This window comes from Motacilla alba, chromosome 7, assembly GCF_015832195.1.
Source record: "Motacilla alba alba isolate MOTALB_02 chromosome 7, Motacilla_alba_V1.0_pri, whole genome shotgun sequence".
NCBI classification, from domain to species: Eukaryota; Metazoa; Chordata; class Aves; order Passeriformes; family Motacillidae; genus Motacilla; species Motacilla alba.
Window position 1 is genome coordinate 9,675,634 of NC_052022.1, and position 22,131 is coordinate 9,697,764.

Here is a 22,131-nt window from a genome sequence, read left to right on the forward strand (position 1 = left end):
TAGAGCTGTAATCACTTTTGGGTTGAGTTCTTAAGACGTTACATTTTGGCATGAGGTTTCAGCCTTTTGTCCGGTGGGGTAACTTCATAGGAATGAATCCTGCTTCCCAGAGCAAAAAGTATTCATTGCTTCCTGAGCTGGACTGTAACGTGCTGGTGCATGGTGAAGGGTGTGTGTTGCCAAAAATTTCTTCCTATGGCCTTATATGCATCGTGGGGGTCTTTAAAATGTCAATAAAGAAAATAAACCTTCTGTAATTGGGAGGAAAAAGGAATCTACTCTGGAATAATGTCCCTGAAGCAAAAGTTATATTTATTGGAAAGATCAGCAGGCTTTGGACTATGACTCACATTTGGAGGCGAAAATTGCACTGGCACATGTGATTCTACGCCCTTCTGCCTGCTCTGCCCTCCTGCCCTGCCCACGCCACTGCTTTCCAAAAGAAGGGCCAGCACCTTCCTGTAAACAGGGCAGAGTCTGGGTTTTGCTAAATAAGCTGAGCAGTAACTCTGGAGGAGTTGGGTATCTCCATCTGCACCGTGTTCCCATCAGTGACCCAGCTTTTCCCTTGTGCTTTCCCAAAGGAATTGTGTGGTGGTACTCTGAGCCAGGGTCTGGAGGGAGGGGGATGCTGGAAGTGTGTGGGCAGGAAAGGTGTGGGGCCGTGTCTTTGCTGGCAGATAGTCAGTGTGGCAGCCCAAGGGGAAGCTCTGGACAATGAGACTTTCTGCCTCCAGTCTGTGCCGTGGCAGGATCTCCCTGCTGTGGTCAGCAAGACCCTGTGCCGTGGCAGGATCTCCCTGCTGTGGTCAGCAGCAAGACCCCTGCTCACCCAGCTTGGCAGTGACCTGGCAGCAGGAGCAGCCACTGAGGGGGTTTGCTGCAGCATGGTGGTTTGCAAAAATTTCCTTTGGGCACCTCTGTTTCCTTCCACTTCCATTGCAACAAAGTGCTTCAGTGTGCTATGATAGGCACAGATCTGCTTCCTGGGCTGATGAAAACTTGGAAACTTGGGGAAGCTCCATGGGAGGGAAATGGTTGTCATCTAGATCTTATCCCTTTACTTGAAAAAAAATTGTCCTTGCATCTCTCTTCAGGCAAAGACAGTGATAGTGTCTGGTGCTTGCACAGAGGGACCAAGGAGGGGTCAGAGGATGCTTTATATGCTTTGCTTGACACCTCAGTGCTTTCGTAGGGACCACTACAGCATGTCTTGACATTACCATGCTTTTAAATAGGCATGAGCTTCTCAGAGCAGCACTGTGCAGAGTGGTTGTGTGGGATTAGTGCCAGCACCGATGCCAAAGGCCCTTGCTCTGCTCTGGCTGTGTGTGTACCCCTGCTCTCCTGGGCTGTGGTGCAGGGGGATGGAGCTGCCTGGGGCATGTGTAGAGTTGTACAATGAAATAGCAGAGGCACCGTGGCTTCCAGGAGATGTGTGCAGAAGGGGATCGGGACAGAGTGCCGGGGCATGAGTGTGGTTGCACCAAATCCAGTCCCCTCAGGCAGGGACCTCACTTTGTCCATCACAGCTCAGAAACAGCCTTTATGAGCGGGCAGCAATGAAAATGCTGAGCAGGGATATTGCAGCTCTTGCTGTTGCATTGGCCGCTCCAGAGAGCTGAGGAAACAAGGTCAGATTAAATGTGTGTGGAGAAAATTGGCAGGTCTCCTTTGGCTATAAAAGCAGCTGAAATTCTTACTCTTGGATCTGGGCAGAGAAGGTCTGGTGGACAGTCCACATACCTCCTCATGCCTTTTAAATTAAGTGTGTTGGAAGGAGATGCTGGGAAATGCTGGATGGGCTCTTGACATTTTGTTTTCCTACCATGAATGGGTGATCAGGAACATGGTACTCTCCTAATTAATGCTAATGGGTCTGCTGCTGGCCAGGCACGTGGCTGGGACCATGTGCAGGGTGAGGGGTGAAGCGTGGGCTTGGCAGGGGCAGGCTGCTGTCTCACAGGGTTTGCTTTCCCCCAGGAGAAGATTGGCTGGCGTAAGGAGGCATCTCACCTGCTGGTCTTCACCACGGATGACGTGCCCCACATAGCCCTGGATGGGAAGCTGGGGGGGCTGGTGCAGCCCCACGATGGCCAGTGCCACCTGAATGAAGCCAACGAGTACAGCGCGTCCAGCCAGCTGGTGAGTGGGGCACGTGGCCCAGCCCCTAGAGGCCTCGAGGGCCGGTGGACCTCTCTGGAGACCAGCCAAGCCCTACTCCAGCAGCTTTTGGCAAATGCAGTGCCTGATCTTCTGCAATTTGCAAATAAATTTTGCCCTTCCTTTGGGCATTCCCCCACAGTGAATGCTTCCATGATGGTCAAAAATGAGTTGGTGACTTAGTGAGTTCCTTCAAAGCTCATTGCAAGGGATGGAAAAATAACTTGGTGTCCTGAAGAGCATTACATTTTTCTTGCAAAGTGTAGAGTAAACAGAATATGTCATCCCTTTTCTAAAACATGTCTGAGGAGAGTGGAGTCTGAGGACTGTCCAGAGGACTCCTCCTGAGCAGGGTGTATTTACCTTGATGTGACTACACTAGCAAGTACAACAGAATGCTCCTTTTATTCATAGCCTTTGAGCACCACACTAACATAAGTCAGTAATAAACAGGCCAACTAGCCCTTTTTAAAAATTGGACTCAGTGGAGGAAACTTCTGGGATGAATGAGCACTTGCCTGCCACTTCATTATCCCATCCTTCTGCAGAATGGTGCTTTATTCAGCAGATCATATGCACTAATTATGATTTTTGTTCCTGAATGTCACCCTGTGAGGGGAGGGGAATCTGGGTGGCTGTGTTAAGGTCAGAAGCTGGGCTCTACAGTGGAACCCCCTGTGCAGTCCTACCAAGTGGATGTATGTGTAAGGGAGCACAGTCCCCAAATTGGCTCCCTTGTGTGGAGTAAATGCCAAGGAGACAGAATGGGGATGCTGCCTTGGCATTTCCATGTTTGAATCTCAGAGGCTCTCAATCAGCCCTCCAGTCTTCAAGTAAATGAAATGTTTTTTTCTAAGGACAGCACTTCAGAAACAGGCAGGAGTTTTGAACTCAAGCTGGTCTCTAGAAACTGAGCCCTGCTTTGTTATTTTCTTGCTAGAGCAGTGTCTCCCTGCCATCCTCCCTGCCTGGGAAATCTGCAGAATTAAAGAGCTTACTGTAATCTCTTTATGGTCCCAATATGCAGAAGGAACAGGCAATGGATGTTTCTGCTTTTGGAGAAAAATATTGATATTTCCACTTTCTGCAGTTCTAGATCTCCCTGCCTCACACCCCTTGAGGTAGCAGCCGTTTAGCACATGTGCATCTGCTGATGGCAAAATAGGAAGGGGAAAGAAATAACACAGTGTTTTGGTATTGCTGTGGCTAGTGGTGTTGTCAGTCATGCATTTCAGTGAGCAGTGCTGTAGAAATATTTAACAGATTTCTACTATTTCAGTTGGGTTTGTGCTGGTACATCAGGGACTTCATCCCACAACAAAACACGCCATGTGTCTGGAATGAATTTTGCTATTGGGAAGAGAAGAGCAATGAAATTAGTCTTTGTTTCTGTGTTACCCACCAGTCCTTCTGCCTGGTTTTTTCCCCCTAGGATTATCCTTCCCTGGCACTTCTTGGGGAGAAACTTGCTGAAAACAACATCCACCTGATTTTTGCTGTTACAAAAAGTCATTACATCCTCTACAAGGTAAGTGCTGCTGAGTTGCCTGGGCTGGGGAGAGTGAAAGGCCTCTTGAGGCCCTGGGGAGTGGAGGCAGCTGCAAACGTGTGTGTGCAGTGGCAAACGTAGTGCAGTGATAACTGTGCATGCACAGGCTGCCCGGTGCAGGCAGGCAAGGCTCAGCCCTGCTAGTCCTTTCAGCAGAAAGCCCTAAAGCTTCTTAGAGCAAACAGATATATGTGTGTTAGTGAGCATGTGAAGAGCTAAAATAGACTCCATGTTAATCTGGATGTTCGGACGGCTGCCAGCGTGCAGCGTGCCAGAGAGCAGAAACCTGCTCGGCCCATTCTGCAGTGACTTAATCCCATTACCTAATCCTGCACAGCGGTTCTGCCCAGCTGTGTTTTTCCATCACGGAGTCCAGGGCCCTGACGTGCCACACACAATTTAAGCTCTCCTGGCATTCCTGCTCTCCCCTTCAAAAGGAAAGTTGACCCAAGGCACAAAGACCAACCTGTGTCTAGAGCTGCCCTGCGGGGTGTTGCTGCTCTGTGGATGCAGGGGTGGTGTTTCAGGCGAGGTTGCTTTTGGAAACCTCTGCCAAGGCCCTCGAGGCTCAGGCAGGAACAACAAGCAGCCGTGTTGCTATGGTGGGGATGCTGCTGTTCGCCCATGGGGAGTGGGAGGACTAAGCTGCTTCTCCACCCCCTCTCCTGGGGATGCTCAGGGTTAGGACCTGAGCTGCCCCTCCCTCCCTGAAGTGCCAGCTTTCCCAAGTGCACGGTGCCTGGGTCTTGGCCCCCGCAGCAGCAGAGCCAGGTATGTTTGTTCCTGACCCATGGCCATGAGCTTTGTTTAATATTTGACATGCTTCATTAGCAATGCTTTACTTTTGAAAGTTCCACATTAACTGGAGCCAAAATATACCATGTGCACCACTGGGTGATGGGGCAGTGTGTGGTCTGTGTCCTTGGCATGAGGTCAATCCCTCCTCATCCTCTGCTTTCCTCTTTGAACCTCAATATTTTAATTTTTCTTTTTTTTTTTTTTTTTTTTTTTAAGAACTTTACCACTTTGATCCCTGGAACAACAGTGGAGATTTTGCACAAAGATTCCAAGAATATCATTGAGCTGATCGTCAAAGCCTACAACGTAAGTGCATTTTAACACCACAGCTGCTGAAGTGAGACGGGCTAGGAGCTTGGCCAGCTCGGTTCCCCCCAGTGAGCTCCACCCAGCTTGGCTGCCTCCCTCCCTTGTCCTCTCCACACTGCTGGAACTGGGGAGGGAAACAAGGTGTGTGAGGAGGACAAGAAGCATGGATTCCCAAGAGAGCCTGCGGGACAACAGAAATTTTACCTCACGTCTCTTGTGTGCAGAATTACCCACAAAACACAGCCCCCCTCTAAAACTGATCTCTCTCAGAGCACCCTACCAGTAGGTAAAATAGAATTTATTATCTTTATTATCTGATGTTCAGAGGCTTCTCAAGGATGGGACTAGGTCCAGGTAAGGTTTCATCCTTGCCTTGCTCTCCATGCAGCCCACACTGGTTTTCAACACCCTGTGAGTATCACCATGCTCCCAAAGGAGCCCTGCCTGTGTGGCACTGCCAGTGCAGCCTGCCCTGGCACATTGAGGAGGACAGCAAGGGACCTGGAGTTGTACTGCTGACCTGATGTTGTCCATCTCCATGGAGATCAGGGGAGCAGATCAATTAGAAGCAGCTAAATTGCATGTACATAGCATAGTGGATGCAAACATTTGTGTTGACTTCTCCCTGAATTCTTATGGGTCAGGTCTTCATGATCCTGCAAGGATATTGCTGGGTGTTGGGCACGGAGATGTGACCCCATAACAGGTGGAGTTGTTCATGCATGGAACCTGTGGGCACAGCTTTCAATGGCTGCAAGCTCTTCTTGGTACTATGTTCATTAGTGCAGGGAGTCAATAAGAACTTCTTTGGAGGAGTTTACACATCCAGAATCCATGAAGGGTTGTGGTGTGCTTTGCATGATCTGTAAAGTTCTTCCTTCTTGTCCCTCATCTCTCTGTAGTTAAAGCAGCTTTTGGTTATGCCCTTGGGAAGAGTGCTTTCCAAAGCTTCACCCTCTGAGGAAGGCAATGAACAGTTAATGCTGCTAATGAGGCCCAGGAGATACTGCTAATCAAAAGCCCAGTTGTTCCAGTTTGTCCCCTTGAGGTATGAGGGTCTTGTGGCTGAGATGCTTGGCTGGGGAGAAAGAAATTAATATTTATTCCATGTTGACTTTGCATGTGGCCTCAGTGCCATCAGGTGGAAACATCCCTTTGCCTTGTTTTTGCAGCTGTAAGATGCATCCATGCCCCCATTTCACCACCCCTCAAGGCATTCCAGATCAATACTGCTGGAGCTGATGAAAACCATTGGGAATCCTGTGGCTGCGCCACTGCTCTCTGTTTCTCTTTGCTTGTGAGCTTTCCAGCACAGCTGCCTGGAAACCTTGGGTGCTTGACCAAGGTGCCCCATGGAGTGAACCTTTTTTTTATTCTCTGTGCAAAGGAAAGTGTGAGCCTGGAGAAATCCTTCATCTTCAAACAGGGACTGTCTTCTGCGGGGTGGCAGTGGCTGATGTTCTGGGCCTGGGCTCAGTCCCTCCTCTTCAGTGTTTTCTCCATCTTTGGTCCTCTCTCATTTGCTTCCTCTCACTGATGCACACATCAGACTTGCTCAGGGCTTATGTTACCCTCAAGACAGCTTTTCCTCATCTCTTCATCTTCCATCTCCCTTTTCATCTGCCCAGCATGCTGTCCCCTCTCCCTCATCCCACCAGGTGTGAAGCAAAAGAGAACAGGGACTGCTTTCTCCCTGCCCTTCCCCCAAGTCTCAAGTTACCCGGGAGATGGAAAAGCTCATGGGAAGCTGTGCCCAGACACAGGGCTGGGTTTGGACTGATGAGAGCAAGTGGGATGCTGGTTTAAGAAGCACTTTCCTAAACCAAATCCAGGCAGGTCCTGGGAGTGTTTCTTGTTGCAACCACCAATTGCCCTCCCTGGTGGCTGTGATGTTGTCAGAAGACACTGGTGTGTAACAGTGCCAAGGGGCTGATAATAATGGCACTGCATTTAGGGTAGCAGCAGGACTATACAGGGCTAATAAGAGGATTTGGCATCTGTGTAGGAACAGAGGATGAGCCTATGCAAGGCCATACTGAGGCCTGGCCTGGTGTCCTGTTTTCTGCCATGTGAGTGATGGGATGCTCTGGGGAAGAAGACGGGACCATATCAGTGTAGCAGCTAATTTCTACAGGGTGATTTGGGCAGAGCAGCATCCATAGATTAATTGGCAATTGGTACATGGAGTGTTGAGCCCACAGGCAATGGATGCTCCCTGTGGTCCCATTTGCTACCCCATGAACAGCTTCTCTGTTACAGGAGAGAGATGGGAATGATTCCTTTCTTTCCTCAAGGACTGTTTAGATTCACCGGGCCAAAACTCATTTATTTCCCGTCCATTTCTAGAAGCATTGGCTCTTTGCTGGTGTGTGAACCCTGCTTTTGTCATCACATGTACTGGCAAGAGGTCTGAATTAGCACTTTTCCTTAATCTGGTCTCTCTGGTAAGGGCTGGGGACAAGGGGAAGAGGGATGGAGCTGGAAGCTGGCTTTGGATAATAAGCATATTTGTACAAAAAGCCCCATTTTGAAAAACTTTGTCGTTTTTGGACACCACTGGTATGAAAATCAGTTCCAGCCATTGGAAGAATTAAACAAAACAATGTCATTCCGAATTAATATTTATAAACTTCATTTTGTTGTGAGTTAAAAAGTCTGTGTATGCAGCAGGGCAGAGAGTTGAGAAGCAGAAGAAAGGGGTAGAAGCACACCAAAACCTCACAGATGGAAAATGCTCTTCATTTTGAAAAGTTTTTTCAAAGAAAGAGATTTTTCATTACTTTTTTCCCATGGTGCTGTTTCCAGCTGACACTTAGGGGCTTTTTGTTCAGCTTTTTCTTCTAAGAGGGAGAATACATTTTTCTGACCAGTTGGGTGAAATGAAGAAAGCAGGACAGAGTTAGTGCAGTTTCATGTCTTCTCTGTGCTGCACAACAGACATTGTAGGACAGCTGCCAGTGGAGAATCAGGCTTTGCACTTTGCTCAGGAGCTGGTTTATGGGGAGGAGAAGGTGCAGATGTGCACAGAAAGCTCTGACCTTCAATTCAGAGATATTCTATTTGTCGCCGACAAGGTTTTCTTCTTTGTCTTGTGCACTCGTATGTTTCCTGTGCTGGCTGCAGTGTCCATTACACCCTGCAGGGGTGGTAGGCAGCTCCCTGTGAATTTAATTGCGATCATCAGAAGTCTTCTGGACTGGTTGAGCCAACTCAACTGTCAATGTGTGTGCAGGGGTGATTTTTTTTCATATAGGTGCAGAGATGTCCTACCCACCCTCTGGAAACACCAGGAGAAGAGACTAAAGCAGAAGAAGCCCTTCTGTCTTTGGGAGCTTGATGGTTTGCTTTCCCTTTGTGTTTCCAGAGTATTCGATCCAAGGTGGAGCTCACAGTCTGGGACAGCCCTGAGGACATTGGCTTGACCTTCACGGCCACGTGCCAGGATGGGTTGTCCTATCCTGGGCTCAGGAAGTGTGGGGACCTCAAAATTGGAGATACGGTGAGTCTGCCTTTTAATCTGTTCCCTGGAGAGGCTCTTTCACCTGCTTCCCTCCTTTCATGAGTGGTCCTGGGCAATAAAACACAGTTTTGCTCATTTTCCTCTGCTTTCCTCATGATGATATAGAAGCCCACAGAGAGTGGCCCTGCTAGAAGTAGTTCTAGGTGGTGGAGGTCAGTCCAAGGTGAGTGTGAGGAAAGAGGGAATACAGGCATCCTGTCTACAGTACTGAGCTAAAGGTCCTGATCAGGCAGCAGGATGCAATAGTCAAACATGGGCCTTTTTCCCTTAATCATAGATATTCACATCACGCTCTCACCTGTGAAATTCCATGGGCAGCAACCCTCCTCTCCTGTGTTCAGTTCCTAGGTTATTGGATGGCAGCACAGCTTGAAATAAATATTAACATGGCATAATCCATCCTGTGCTTTTTAAAAGGCAGTGAAGCTAAAGTTTGCTTGTTTAAATTGAGTGTTGATGCAGATAAATAAGTTGCTGGGCTGCAGAGCTGGGGCAGGAGGGCTCAGGTTGGTGGGGAATCTCCTGCCTTTCTTCAGACTTTTGCTGTCTGAGGCCATGGGTGTGGATTCATTAGCAGCCTGATTGCCTTATTTGAGAAGAGTGACTCTGCAAACATACCAGAGCTCTCAGTGCTGTGGCATACAAAAATAGTCTGAAAGAGTCAACAGTAGCTGGAGTTTCACCCCACCAAATAAGGATCATGTGAGGTGTTAAACAGGGAGGTGGCCTTGCTTTTTAAACTGAATTTACTGGGTCTTGGATAGGTAGGTAAAGCAATCCCTGTAGCTCCTTGTTCCTACAGCAAAACGTGAATCCCCAAGGAAGCAGAGTCAATCTGGTGGTTGATCCTGGGCTCCCAGCTTCAGCAGGAGCAGGGGGCTGGCTCCAGCTGCTGGAGCCATAAAGGGTCTGGCTGTGAGTGCAGTAGGGAGCTGGCACTGGCACTGCTCCATTTTAGGGGCACTCTGAGTGTCAAGGTGCCTGCACAGGCAGACGTGCCACAGGATTGTGGGGTCATGTACCTCCGCCCCCTCTTTTCAGCTGCTTTCTGCCCCAATGGCTTCCAGGAGATTTGACTCCTGCTAAGGAAGTTTCCCCAAAGAGGATCATGCTGGCACTGGACCCTAATCTGCCAGGGCTTAGCCCTGGGGCTGTGGGTGTCAGCAGGTGAAAGGGAGCAGGATTACCCTGATCCCCTTAGCTTGCTTTCTGATCTCCTCCTCTGTAATTTGAGCTTCTATCCTAATTGCTTCAGGCCTTGGGAATGGGAGGGGGTCAAGGGAGGTTTCCTGGGGGTGCAGCTCTCCTGCCAGGGGAGGCTGCTGTGTCTTCATCTGCACATCACCCCTTGACCTGTGGGACAGTGAAATCAGTGAGAGCTTGAGGTGACCCCCAAATGTCCCCAGAGAGAAAGCATTCCTTCCTGAGGCCTAGGAAAGGGTCTCATTTCCTTGGAATAAGGTTAATCCTCCTTGCTAACTGGCAGCTCTGGGCAGCACTGACCAGCCCTAACAAAGAGCAGGATTAAATCAGGGGCTAAGCAAGCAACCAAAGTATGGTCTTGGTTTTCTCAAGGAGAAAATCCTTGACACTGGATTGTAGCAACATAAAACGAGTAGGGATGTGATGTATAACCATTTAATGATGTGCAGAACCCGTCTGAAGCCAGGCTTGATGGAAGCATCCATTCAAAATGGCCTGTGAATAGCATGCCAAAAGCTTGGGACTCTGGGGCTCACACACATTTCCACATGCCAATCAGGAGTCCGATAAAACCTTCTAAATCCATGATCTTATAGGCACCTTGGGTTCTTTGCTGTGCTGGTTAGATCTTGTTTTGAGATCATTGCTATCATGCTATTTTTAATAGCATGAAAACTGGGTTATTTGCTAGAGTTTTGCCCTGTTTGTTTCATGGGAAGAGGCAGGTTCCCTCCCACTTCAGAGAAACCAGTGGTGCTTGATGGGGAAAATTGCTGTGAACGGCTGACAACAGAGAGTTTTAAAAGGCTTTGGATGCGCAGCCCCTCATGGGACTGGCAGATGTTGGTGCATTGAGCTGCAGGTGCCCTTGCTGGAGGTGCAATTGTTTGGGGTTTTTTTGGCTCGCCTGGCAGTGAATCTCTGATGCGCTGAGCTGGGCCCCGTTCTGTGGAATTGCTCCATGGATTTTCCCAGGCACATTTGCTCTTCCCTGCCGGGCAGCACCGCTGGCAGCTGCCTTGGTGCCGTGCCCGTCACCTTCCATCTCCCGCCAGGTTTCCTTCGAGGTGGCTGTGGAGGCGCGGAGCTGCCCTGCCGAGGACACGTCCCACAGCTTCACCATCAAGCCGGCCGGCTTCCGGGACACGCTGGAGGTGGCCGTGACCTACAGCTGCCAGTGCGGCTGCACAGGCCGCGCCGCGCCGGCCAGCGGCAAATGCAGCGGCAACGGCACCTACGCCTGCGGCCTGTGCGACTGCCAGCCCGGCTACCTGGGGGCCCGCTGCGAGTGCGAGGAGGGGGCCAGCGGCGAGCTGCACCACGCGCTGTGCCGCGAGGCCGAGGGCAAGCCCCTGTGCAGCGGCAGGGGCGAGTGCAGCTGCAACCAGTGCCAGTGCTACGAGAGCGAGTTCGGCAACATCTACGGGCCCTTCTGCGAGTGCGACGACTTCTCCTGCGCCAGATACAAGGGAGTCCTCTGCTCAGGTAGGAGCCTTCCCTCCCCTGTGCCCTCCGTGTCGTGGCGGTGGGAAAGCTGCCCCAAAATGGGGCTGGAGCGTGCAAGGAATCTGTCCTGTTTCTGGAGGAGTTTCTGTGCTCCCTTTCTTTTCCTTATGGGAATGAGGAGGGAGAGGTTTAGAGGCATCCACAGTTAAGAGCAAAAATTGCATTTCCTCATCAGAACTGGGTTTCCAGCATTGGAGTCAAAGGCTGTCTCCCTGCAGGCTTGTCTGCTGCCTATGTCCCAGAGAGACGAGCAGAGGTGTTGTTATTTTGATGTAACTATGCACATCTCTTGCACACTGATTATTTCCCCAGGAAAGAGTAAACCAGTGCTGGCTTGAATCCCCTGAGGCTTTTTTGGTGTTGTCATAGGTTGGATTTTTCCTTTGTGTGCCATCCTTCCCTGCCTAGGCAGAAACAATCTTCTTTTAAAGACGAAGTATTTGGTGTAATCCCCTGGTGCGTCACAGGTGAAAGGAAAGATTGTGTTTCAGGCTGTTACTTATTAGAGAAAAGCTGTATTAAAGATTCCTAAAGCTGTTTTATGTATGGATTTTTCTCCCACTGGGAAAACAAGTCATTCACTGGGAAAGCTGTAGCCAGTCAGCTTTGCTTGAACAAAGGTAGACGAGTTATTTAGCTGTGTTTGCTAAAATGGTTTTAAAACCTCATCAGTCCAAGGTCAAATAATTTACCTTGAACATAATTGCCTGGATTAGCCCTCAGACATAATTCCCTCAGTTGGATCAGAGCAAAGAGTTGTTCTTTAAGATTTGCCTGCTTTCAAGCCAGTAAAATATTTCCGTAGCTGAAAACCTTGGACAAAAATTCCAAACAAGTGTAAGCTTGGAAAAAATAGTTACTTTTTATGTTTTCTCCAGGGAAGTGGTGTGCTTTCCACTGCTGTTTATCTTGCCCTTCATATTTCAGAGTGGGTCAGTAAGCTTTGGTTGCAAGTTTCTGGCTGTTCAAAGCGATTGTGTTGTTAGGTGGATAGAGGATGTTTGTGTTAATTTTCCTGTAGCCTGGCTAGTGATTTTGTCGCTGCTGAAGATGAGGCAAGCAATACTCTGGGTTTGGAATTGCCCTGGAGATCCCTGCTGGAATCCAGTGGGAAAGGCCAGTTCCACCCTGACAGTGAATGCCCAGACTGGGGGGGTCTGTGGGGCTCTCCCTGCTGATGCATGAGAGGAAAGATGGGTGAGCAAGCACAAAACAAGTGTTTGAAGGTAGACAGGGATAAAAATTAAACTCAACTGTGAAGTAATTAGGAGCGCTACTGCCTGGGAGTTCTCCAGAAGACCACATTACTTTGATAGCATTATCCCACCCAAAAGGAGCGTATTTAAAAGCAAGCAGGGCATCGATGCTATAAAAAGAGGTTGTAAGTTACTGGTGTAGCAATTGCTGCTAGAGAGGGACACACCTCTGCTCAAATTTCCTCTCCAGCAGGAGGTCTAGAGCTCTGCTGCTCCACAGGAAAGCAAGTTATGTATCTTCTGTTGCACCTGCTTGCCTTTGTCCCTGTGGAGGATATCTGGTGCTGGGAAGCACAGCATAGCTAGTTTGGGATTTGCTGAAGTTTTTAAAAGTAATTTAAAAGTTCTTTTTATAGCTATGAAAGAAAACAAAGGGTAGGCTGAGGCCAAGCAAGCTGTTTGCTTGAGGGATAGGATGGAGTCTGGCATGGGTGCATGAGTTGTGACGCTAAATCTGAATTGTAGCAAGCACTGTGCCAGTGACATAACATTTGAGGTGGCTTTTTCAGGTCAAGAGGCTTGGGATTTCCCAGCCCACCGCAAGCTTGCATGGCAGGGCTATGCCCAAGGCTGCCCCTAACAAACAGCCCTCTGCTACACAAACATTGCTGGGGGCTTCCAGCAGACCACGCTCTCTCTCACCTACAAATGGGGCCTTCTAAGAAAAGACCAGGTGTTTAGCTCAGCACTGAACATCTGTCCACCAGCACAAGTAGACTTGGAAGCCAGAAGAGTTTGGGTGATGCCTTGGGAGCAGGTTGATTCCCAGGGCAGTTGCTGTGATGGCTGGATGCTGTTTTTGTTCCTGTTGGGGGTGAAATGACACCCTGCCCTGACTCTGTCTTTTCCTGGGCACAGTGTCTGTCCCTGAAAGGCTCTGTCATCCCTGTGCCCATCACTCTCTGGGGGGAGTGCAGCAGAGACCAACAGGTTTTAGCTAAAGCACAAACCAAAAAGGCAGAGTGTAGGGAGCTGTGATTTTGCTGCAGATTCTTGTCTCTGTCCTTGCTTGTCCTTGTCTTGGCTTGGACCCATGAGGGAAACTCATCACTGCTGTCAAGGGTTTTATTTATACTCTTTGAATCCTCTGGTTGCATAGAAGGCAGTGGCTGCCTCTCAGTGCATTTCTGATGACTGACTGTGCTTTGAACAGTGGAACCCAGCCTCAGGTTTAGCACACAGGCTGTGGTATCCCCCATCAAATGCATTTACACCTGCCCCAGCTGTTGAGTAAGGTGATACCATGGACCTGGAGTGCCCATCCCAGACAGAGCCCATGAGAAAACAGCCAGTCCAACCTGAGCTGAGCTTTTGGGGAGCACCAGGAGGAGAGCACAGATTTCTGAGCTGAGAAGTAAAAATCCAATCTGGCAAACTGCTTTGCACCTACATGCCTGTGGCACGAGCCCATCAGCAATCTGTGCAGGCATTTCTTCCTTTTATGATTTGTAGTAAAGCTGTCCCCATTGAGTCACTGCCATGGCACAGGGATGTGTGGCATTCTATACTCAGGCATCCTGTTTTCCCAGCAGAAGCCAAGTGGAGTGGAAATACTCTGAAATGAACTTGTTTCTTGTCTCTTGGCATTTGGTCCTTTGGCTAGGGAAAAAAAAGATCCTGGGTCCATATATAAATACTGGAGCCTCATTTTTGTCAGCATTTGAGAGGAGAGATGCCTGCAGACAGTGCTGCCTCTGGCTTCAGTCCTTTTGTAGTCCCCCTCATGAAGTGAAGAAGCAGATTTTGGGTGAGAAAGAATCTAAAAAACCAGCAAGATTTAATTCCTGTCAGTGGGAGGTTTAACATGCTTCCTGCATCTGTGAGGGAAGTGGGAAAAGGGAGTAATTTATAATGTGGAGTAAATGTTAGTTCAAGTTGCATCCAACTCAGAATCAATGTCACTTAGTCACTAATAAGTGGCATTTGTTCTGCTTCTCCCCAAGTCCAGGTAACAGCTCCAGAGCAGCTGTTTCAAACCATTAATCCAGCTTCTGGAGGGGCCATAGGGGATGGGTTACACAAGTGTTCTGTTCTTACAAAAGAAATGCAGCTGGGTTATCTGCAGCACTGTGCTCTGACAAAGTAGGCAGAGGCTTCCCAAACCCTCAAATGCTTTACTCACAGTTCTTCTTTGGGTGGAGAGGTTGCCTTTTTGCATTGAGATCTTCAACACATCACTCTGTCCCCTCTACTCTGATGTGTGGGTGGCTGTGGGAGCGGGGCAGAAAGCCCTCCTGCCTGCAGCTGGGCTGGGGAAGGGGCAGCTGGCTGCACAGCCCACAGGCTTTCGAACTCCTTGGCTGCCTGCCAGGCACTTTGACAAAGGAGGAAACATCTCTGCCCTAATTGCATTCCTGAAGGTCCCATAAAACAAGGTGGCAGGAGGGAGGAGAGGCCCCAGTAAGGGCATCACACATTTGCCTCTAATGAAGAAAGACTGGCTTGTTGGAGGCCAAGCTTCATTAGTTTCAGTTGCTCCAGACCTATTTTTTCTTGGATGGGGGGACACAGAATAATATAGCATCATACGAGTCTCTAAAGAAACTTCCCTTTACCCACCACCACTGTTCCCCAGCTCCCTGTGTGAGTGTCATTTCTGTGCTCTTCAGCTCAGGACTCTGGTTGTGCACAGGCACATCACTAATTACAGAAGAGCACTTGTCATGCTGCAGCCCTTCCTCCCCCTAAACCACAAAAGATCTCATCCCAAAAATCCATACTGCCTGAGCAACACGGCAGCTACTGATGGTGGTCCAGCTTTGGGGGAATCAACTTTCTCTTCATTTTTTTTAGAATTGGGCAATAAATCAGATTTAGAAACAGTTTTGCATCTGTAAATGAAGCTAGTCTCTCTAGCTTGTGAGCAGCTGTGAGATCTGAACTGGTTAAGGTGACTAAAGGTTGTGGCCGGCTGAAGCGCAGCACAGCGGGGATGCCTTGGAGCACAGGAGCTGGTCTGGCCTCCCTTACCAGCACAGGGCTTCCAGTGACACAGAAAACTCAGATCAGCAATAGAGCATCGGGTGTCACATCTGCAAGTACGTGCAAGTGTCAGAATCACTTCTGAGATGGGATGTGGGAAGGGAGAGCTCATTGAAAACTTGGGGTTTATTTTGCAGAGAATAGCCAAGCTGACGCACGATGCGACTCCAGCTGCCCTGCTGAAACCACTACAAAAACTGCTGAGCTTGTTCAAGTCTTCAGTATTTACTTCTGAGTGCTTCCTCTCTTGGTTTTAGTAAATAGGGAAGCTCAGGGGGTTTTAGCCTGTACTAAGGCCCAGGGAGATAAGGATGTTTTGTTTTGTTTTGTTTTAACACGCCTCAAATTAGAAACCTCACTCATGCTTTTGCAATTTGTTTTCACTGTACCCTGTCCATAACACATTTAACAGCCAGTGGGATGATGGCTCAGTGCCAGTGCCCTGGTTTCTGGTCCTGCATTAGGGCTCCATGCTTTGAGAGTAGCACTTGGGTTTGATTCCCCTGCTGGTATCTCCACCCTGGGGATTTGGATGGGATCTGTTACTGTACAAATCACTGTGCCCATGGACACATCATCTGGAAATAGACTTGCTTCCACATGTACTTTTGTAGTTACTATTCACCTAGCCAGTGGTGAATAAAGCTACCATCCTGGGTGGCAATAACAACTGCCTCTCGGATGGAGGATGCTGGTGTGCATCTGGAAGCTCAGATGTGAGAATAAAGATGATCCACATCTTTAAGACACACAACAGCATTTTATTTTTGATGTTAATTATTTTCATTCCTAATGCCTAAATTTTTGCCAGAAGCCGCTGTTAAGAAATAAATGGGACGTATTTGATTTGTTAACCTCTGAGGTGCGGGTGATGTTTGAGTGTGGTTTGGGGAGGAAGGAGAGCATCCTTTGTGCAAACTGCCTGTGGTTGTGCTGCAGGTGGGGTGGCTTTTGATGAACGTACCCCTGCCAGAAGGGAAGAGGGTGGCCTGTGGCAGAAAGAAGTGGGGGAACAGAGCCTAAACCACATCTGCAATGTTTCTTTTTAAGTCACATCAAGTCTTGTTATCTGTAGGTTTTTCTGAGCACTGCTTAGTAAAAGAGAACCTGAAGGGGAGAGACAAAAGGACCATATAGATATGGAAGTTAAAAATAATGCTTTGGCTGTTGCTAAGTGCTAGTGCAGCTGTGAGCCAGGCAGCTGCAGGGAGATGCAGCTCGGTCTCTGGGGCGGCTGCCCCGCAGGTCAATCCTTCTGTGCTTCCCATGTGGGAGGAGGATGGGGAGCACACATCTACCAGCATATTTGAGGCTTATTTTGGTGACAGAGGATGCAGTGTCTGCTCGGGTCACTGTGCTGTAACCTCACAGTACCAGTTGCTTTGTGAGTAGTCCCAGTCATTCGCAGCAGGTTGGGGGCTCAGGGGTCAGTGGCTGCAGGCGCTGTCGGGGTGCAGGGCATGGGAAAGTGCTTTGGGGTGAGCAGAACCAAGTAAAGTCCTCTGAAACAAAACCCTGTATCATTAGGGTGTTGCAGCACTGCAAATGCCCCCTTTCCCCCCAAAGAGCTGAGTAGGAGGAGGAGTCTGGGCTGGAAGACACAGCAGCCTGTGTATATTGTCACATTGTGTGGGGCACAGGGTGCCCTTGGCTCCTTGGCAACCTACAAACCTGGTTTCAGGCACCCTGAGGTCTCTTGCCTACAGTGGCCCTTGCAGAGCCCAGGGGACCTTTTGCTCAGAACAGACAACAAGGAGATGGCACTGCTGCAGCATCTCTCTTTTACAATGTGGTCAAAACTCAGACTGCATGTTTATCTTCGAGCTTCCTAAAGACCTTTCTCCTTAGTGCATTCCCATTTGGCCTTTGCTTTTATCACCTGCAGGAGCTGCTCAGACAAGGGTCCTGTCCTGAGATGTCAGAGAGCCAGAGAATAAATGGATAAAACAAAATAGTCCCCTGAATAAGAAGGAAAAATAAACCTCTGACTTGCTGTGTCCCATAGCTGTGAGGAACTGAGGCCAGAGCACCTGTGCCTGGTGTCACACTTGGGTGGACATCCCCTCTCCAACTTACATCCCTCCTCCTCCTGTGAACTCCAACTTACATCCCTCCTCCTCCTGTGAACTCCAACTTACATCCCTCCTCCTCCTGTGAAACAGTTTGGCTCCAGTAAGAATAGACTACAAACATTTAATAAGGAACAAATAAAATGGGGCACCTCTGTTGTCCTCTTCCTTTTCTGGGGTTAAACTGCAAAGCTGTGCTGCTGACTCTCATCACATGGATTGCTGTAAAGAAGTGAAAGGTTCAGGTCAGTTCCATTTATTCCAATCCAGTGGGTCAGCTTAAAAAAAAAAAAAAAAAAAAAAAGCAAGGACCAGGTCAGCTGGAGCAGGCAGGGCTGAGGACTTTGGTGGGGAAGAGCAGTGATCTGACTCCACCTTCATCTTGCTCAGACTGATGCCATTCTTGCCCTGCTTACAAGCTCCCTGCAGATACTGTTTGGCAGTGTGTCCAGTGTCATTTGGCTGCACAATGTCTGTCCCAAACCAAGAAAAATGCCTTTTTTTTTTTTCATGTGTGTTTCTATAAACCAGATCTTTTCTTAGGCCAGCTGTTGAACTGTTGGTATTCCTGCATTCCTGCTTGTCCTCCTTTAGAGTGTGGGGCTGCAGTGCTGTTGCAACATTTTGGAGCAGCAGAATGTGATTGCTCAAGCAGTGATTTAGAAAACATTTCCACAGGTGAGGAAGGAACTGTGGAGGTGCCTGCTGCTGCTGACACATGTGAGATGTTGGCTGTTAGGCCTTATTCTGGCAACAAGAGCTGGTGTCTGAGCCCTGGGGTGGTGCCTTGGGTCTGGTCATGCTCTGGCAGACAGCAGTGAGCTCTGAGAGCAACACTTGAAACCTCTCAGCCTTTAGTGTGGAGTGTCATTGAGAAAGTCTGCTCTTCACACAGTGTGAAGAGGAGCAGAAACTACAGGGACATGTCTGGGACATGCTCACCTAAGGCTGTGGGCAGCCTGTGGTGCTCTGTGCTTGTGTCATGTGTTTGCTGTGCCAGGATGGCACCTTCTGTGCAGGGAAGGCTTATTTGCTTATTTGAGACAGAGACACCCAGCCCTGAGCTTCCAGATGATTTGAAAGGCTGTAGAGAGATTCCACACTAGGGTTGTGTGAGTGGCTGGCTGGCAGTAGCATTCCTCTGTAGAAGTGTTTGATTTTAACTTGTAGGCAAAGGGTTCCTGAGGGTTAGCCAGGACCAAATTCAGCAGGGTGTCCCGTGGTGGTCTGGGTGTGCTCATCTCCAAGAGCTGTGGCTCATGGTCCCAATGCAGAGAGGGGCTGAGAGCCACATGGGAGGTGTTTGCATTCCAAATTTCATCTTCATGAAGTCTGGCACACAGATCCTCAGTGGCCTTTTGGAGGAGCATGGGGCTGACTCAGTGCATGTGTTTACTCACATCTCCAGTCCTTGGGCGGCTCCTGAAACCGCTTCCTCCCAGGGCATCATTTCCATCCTTCTCCAATCTCTCTCTTCTTCTTCTTCCTCTCAGAATTTATTTTTTCCCCTTTAACCTGGTTTCTCTTCTCTTTTCAGTTTAATATTGAGTCACGTGCTGCCCCTGTCCTCTGAGAGCGAGTGCCTTCCCATCCTGCTCCCCATCCTGCTCCCCATCCTGCTCCCCATCCTGCTCCGTGGCTGTTCAAAAGGCTGAAGATCCCAAAGTTCAAATGGCTTCTGGGCTGGGACAAACAGCATGGGGAGACCCTTGTCTGCTGGCTGTGACCTGTGAAAGCATGGCCAGTGCTTGTAGCTGCAATGTAAAAATGCCTGGTCCCCTCTGTAATTGCACTGCTAACGACCCCTGTGCTGTGCTTCAGGTTAGAGATGGCTGCAGGTCAATGCAGGTGGATGGTTCTCAGCTAGAATGCTCTGTGTCCCATGGATATGCTCCTCTAGATTTCTTTCACGGCAGCTAAATGCAGTATTTGTTATTACACCACCAGGCATTAGCATTACATTGCAACCTGGTAAATATTACTGATTATTGTGGAGTTGGACTCAGTGGTCCTAATGAGTCCCTTCCAACTTGAGCTATCTGATGATCTTTGCATGGATTTCTCACAGGAACACAAACGATGACTCCATTTGTGTTAGTGCTCAGCGCTGTGTTTAGTCCTTTTGTTCCTTGGTGCTCCTGGCAGCCGGCATACCTTGCCTGCCCCACCTTGCTCACACCAGGCCTTTGTGTTGGCATTTCACTGAAACAGCCACTAGGTTGGACATTGTCTCCCCAGTGTATGGAGTACTGCTCTCCCGGAGTCTCTATTCCTGGCACGAAAGGGCAAAGCTGCCCTTTGTTACCCCTCCTTTCTCCCTGCCCAGGCTCTTACTGCTGTCCAAGCCTTGCAGCTCTCCCCAAATCTGGCAGCAGCTCCTTGAGGGCCAACCCGCACAGAGCGCTGCTGTTCCTGCCTCTTTTCAGTGCAGTTTCTCCTGGTCCCTGAGCGGACCTTTAGCAAGTGTGAATGCATGCTAATGAGCCACTAAATGCCCGGGCAGAATTAAAGAATACAGGAGTGACGTCTTTGACATCTTTATGGGAGCCAAAGCTCTGTCTTTGGGGCTCTGCTCTTAAAGTGGCACAACATGGGGGCTGCAATCGGAGGTGTCATCTAAAGATTCACCCAAACCCCCGTCCTGTGCAGCTGCCCTCTCCCAGGGCCAAAAACCCCATAGAAAGCTCCAAAAAAAAAAAACCAAGATGAGCTCAAAAAATAAAGCTTAGATGGCCTTAGAACAAACTTGCTTTAAATGTTCTACTGGCCAGCATCTCGGTGAGTTTGGTGTCTGAATTTGGTCTCTCTGGTGATGGTCATTAACAGAAATGAACATTTGAGTATTTGGGCCTTAAAGGCAGAAAGCCTCAGACCAGCAAGTGAGTGGAATTCTGGGTCTCTGCATTTCTTGTTGACATGCACTGACAACCTGTGAATTTTGCTCAGTTTCATTTAAAAAATTGAGCTTACGTAATTGACCTGAAAGGGAAGTACAGCACAGCCTGTGTATTCATTCTTTCTTCTTTTTTTTTTTTTTTCCCTTGTCTTACTTTGGGTGATATTCTGTCTTTTTCCAGGTACTTTGTTAAGGGAGAAATCTGTTACAAAACCATGGACCTTTGGTGAGGTTGCACCATGGGAGACCCAATGAACACCTGCACGTGGACAGATGGAGGTTGATAGGAAGGGAAAGTGGCCCTTTTTGAGTTAGAGGTTTGGAGGGAGACACACTAGGGGCAAAAACCCCAGAGGATTCACACACACCACCTCCTTCTGATCTGGCTTAAGGAATAATATGAATTGTTGGCAGTTCCTGCAGTGCCTTCCATGTCAGGTACTTAGAGGGTAACAAAGCCAAGGATAAGCATGTGCCCAGGGTGGTGGGATGGTATTTGGGTCCATGGCTCAAAGGAGAACAGCCCATCCATCCCAACTGCCCCCACTCAGGATGAAGCTCTCTGCCTCTGGGAGGATCTGGCCCCAGCCCTTGCCCCATAGCTCTCCCTGCATCAGTAACAGAGTTGGCAGCAGGACCTGAAAGCTCCAGTTCCCAGCTCTGGGTCTCCATCCAAAAGGCCACATGTGGCAGGCTTGGCTGAGGAACTAATGGAAGTAGAAGTCAAGGATTTGTGGTGTGCTGAGCTTACTTGGAAAAAAAAAAAAAAAGAAAAAAGAGGAAGGCTTTATTTTAAGAAATGCAGCTTTCAGATCTCTTTCAGGAAATGACTTCTCACTGCCCATTTTGGCTTTCTGATGGATCATCAGCTGTATCTCGTGGTTGCATTTCAGCGTCACTTCTTTAGCAGAGAGAAGGAAAATGAGGAAAGGCTGGCCAGGGCTGCCACAGGAAATCCACCTGCCCCAGATAGCTTTCAGCTGCCTTCATGAAACAGCAGTTTCCAAAACCATATCTTCCTTGTCCAGTTCTCACTGAACACAGAAATTCCCAAGTGAGGAGAAACTAGAGTGCTGAGGGGGTTTTTGTAATGGCAGTGCTGCACTGTGGGGAATGCTGGCAGTAATGTCCAGCTGGTGATGGGACTTGTGGTACCCGTGGCTGAATTAGCAGGTCAAGCCTGCATTTATTCCTTCACCTTTGGTTTCATTAGTCTGCATCTCCAGTGCTGTTTTTGATGATTGGTGAGCCCAGTGCTGGGACTGAAATCTTGGTTAAACCCATATGCTTCAGGATATAAACATCCATTGCAATGGGAAGATGCACAGTTCCATGGTGTCTGGTAAATAACATTCAGAAAAGCACTATTTACTTCTTACTCACCTCTTAGTGTTTTGCTGCTTCAGTATTGCATTGTGGAAAAATGAGTGTGAGTGTGGGCAAGCTCTCTCCTGGTGTGAGTGGAGGCAGTCAGACGAATTTCAGGTTACATAGAAACCTTGGACCCGTGACATTTGTCTGTCTGTGTTTATGTAGTAGCCTCCTTAGCACAAGGAGGCTGTTATGCTCAGTGGGCTCCAGGGGTTGGGGATGCTCCTGCCAACCTGCCACCCTTGTTTTCCCTGCTGGACTGACATGACCCAGGGGGTGGATCCTAAACCCATCCCCGCTGTTTAAAATCTCGGGAGCTCTCTCCGAGTCCCTGTGGGTGCTGACCATCTGGCAGTGCCCTGGGCCTGAGCTATGCTGTGGGCAGGCTGCCTGGCCTCTTGATGTGCAGCACCACCTGCTTTGAGCTATGGATAGAAATTATTGGGGAAGTTGATGATTTATTTGCCTAAGCAGGCACTGTGTCTTACCCTAGCCCTCTCCCAAATGAA

General features: G+C 48.9%; 1 protein-coding gene across 1 annotated transcript in view; it reads left to right on the plus strand.

Annotated features, from left to right (window-relative positions):
* Positions 1-22,131, plus strand: part of ITGB5 (integrin subunit beta 5) — a 57,439-nt gene that overhangs the window by 24,056 nt on the left and 11,252 nt on the right. The window contains exons 6-10 of the mRNA XM_038142246.1: positions 1,984-2,145; positions 3,596-3,691; positions 4,727-4,816; positions 8,184-8,318; positions 10,598-11,027. Of these exons, the coding sequence (XP_037998174.1) occupies positions 1,984-2,145; positions 3,596-3,691; positions 4,727-4,816; positions 8,184-8,318; positions 10,598-11,027 (913 nt within the window). The remainder of the gene's footprint in view (positions 1-1,983; positions 2,146-3,595; positions 3,692-4,726; positions 4,817-8,183; positions 8,319-10,597; positions 11,028-22,131) is intronic.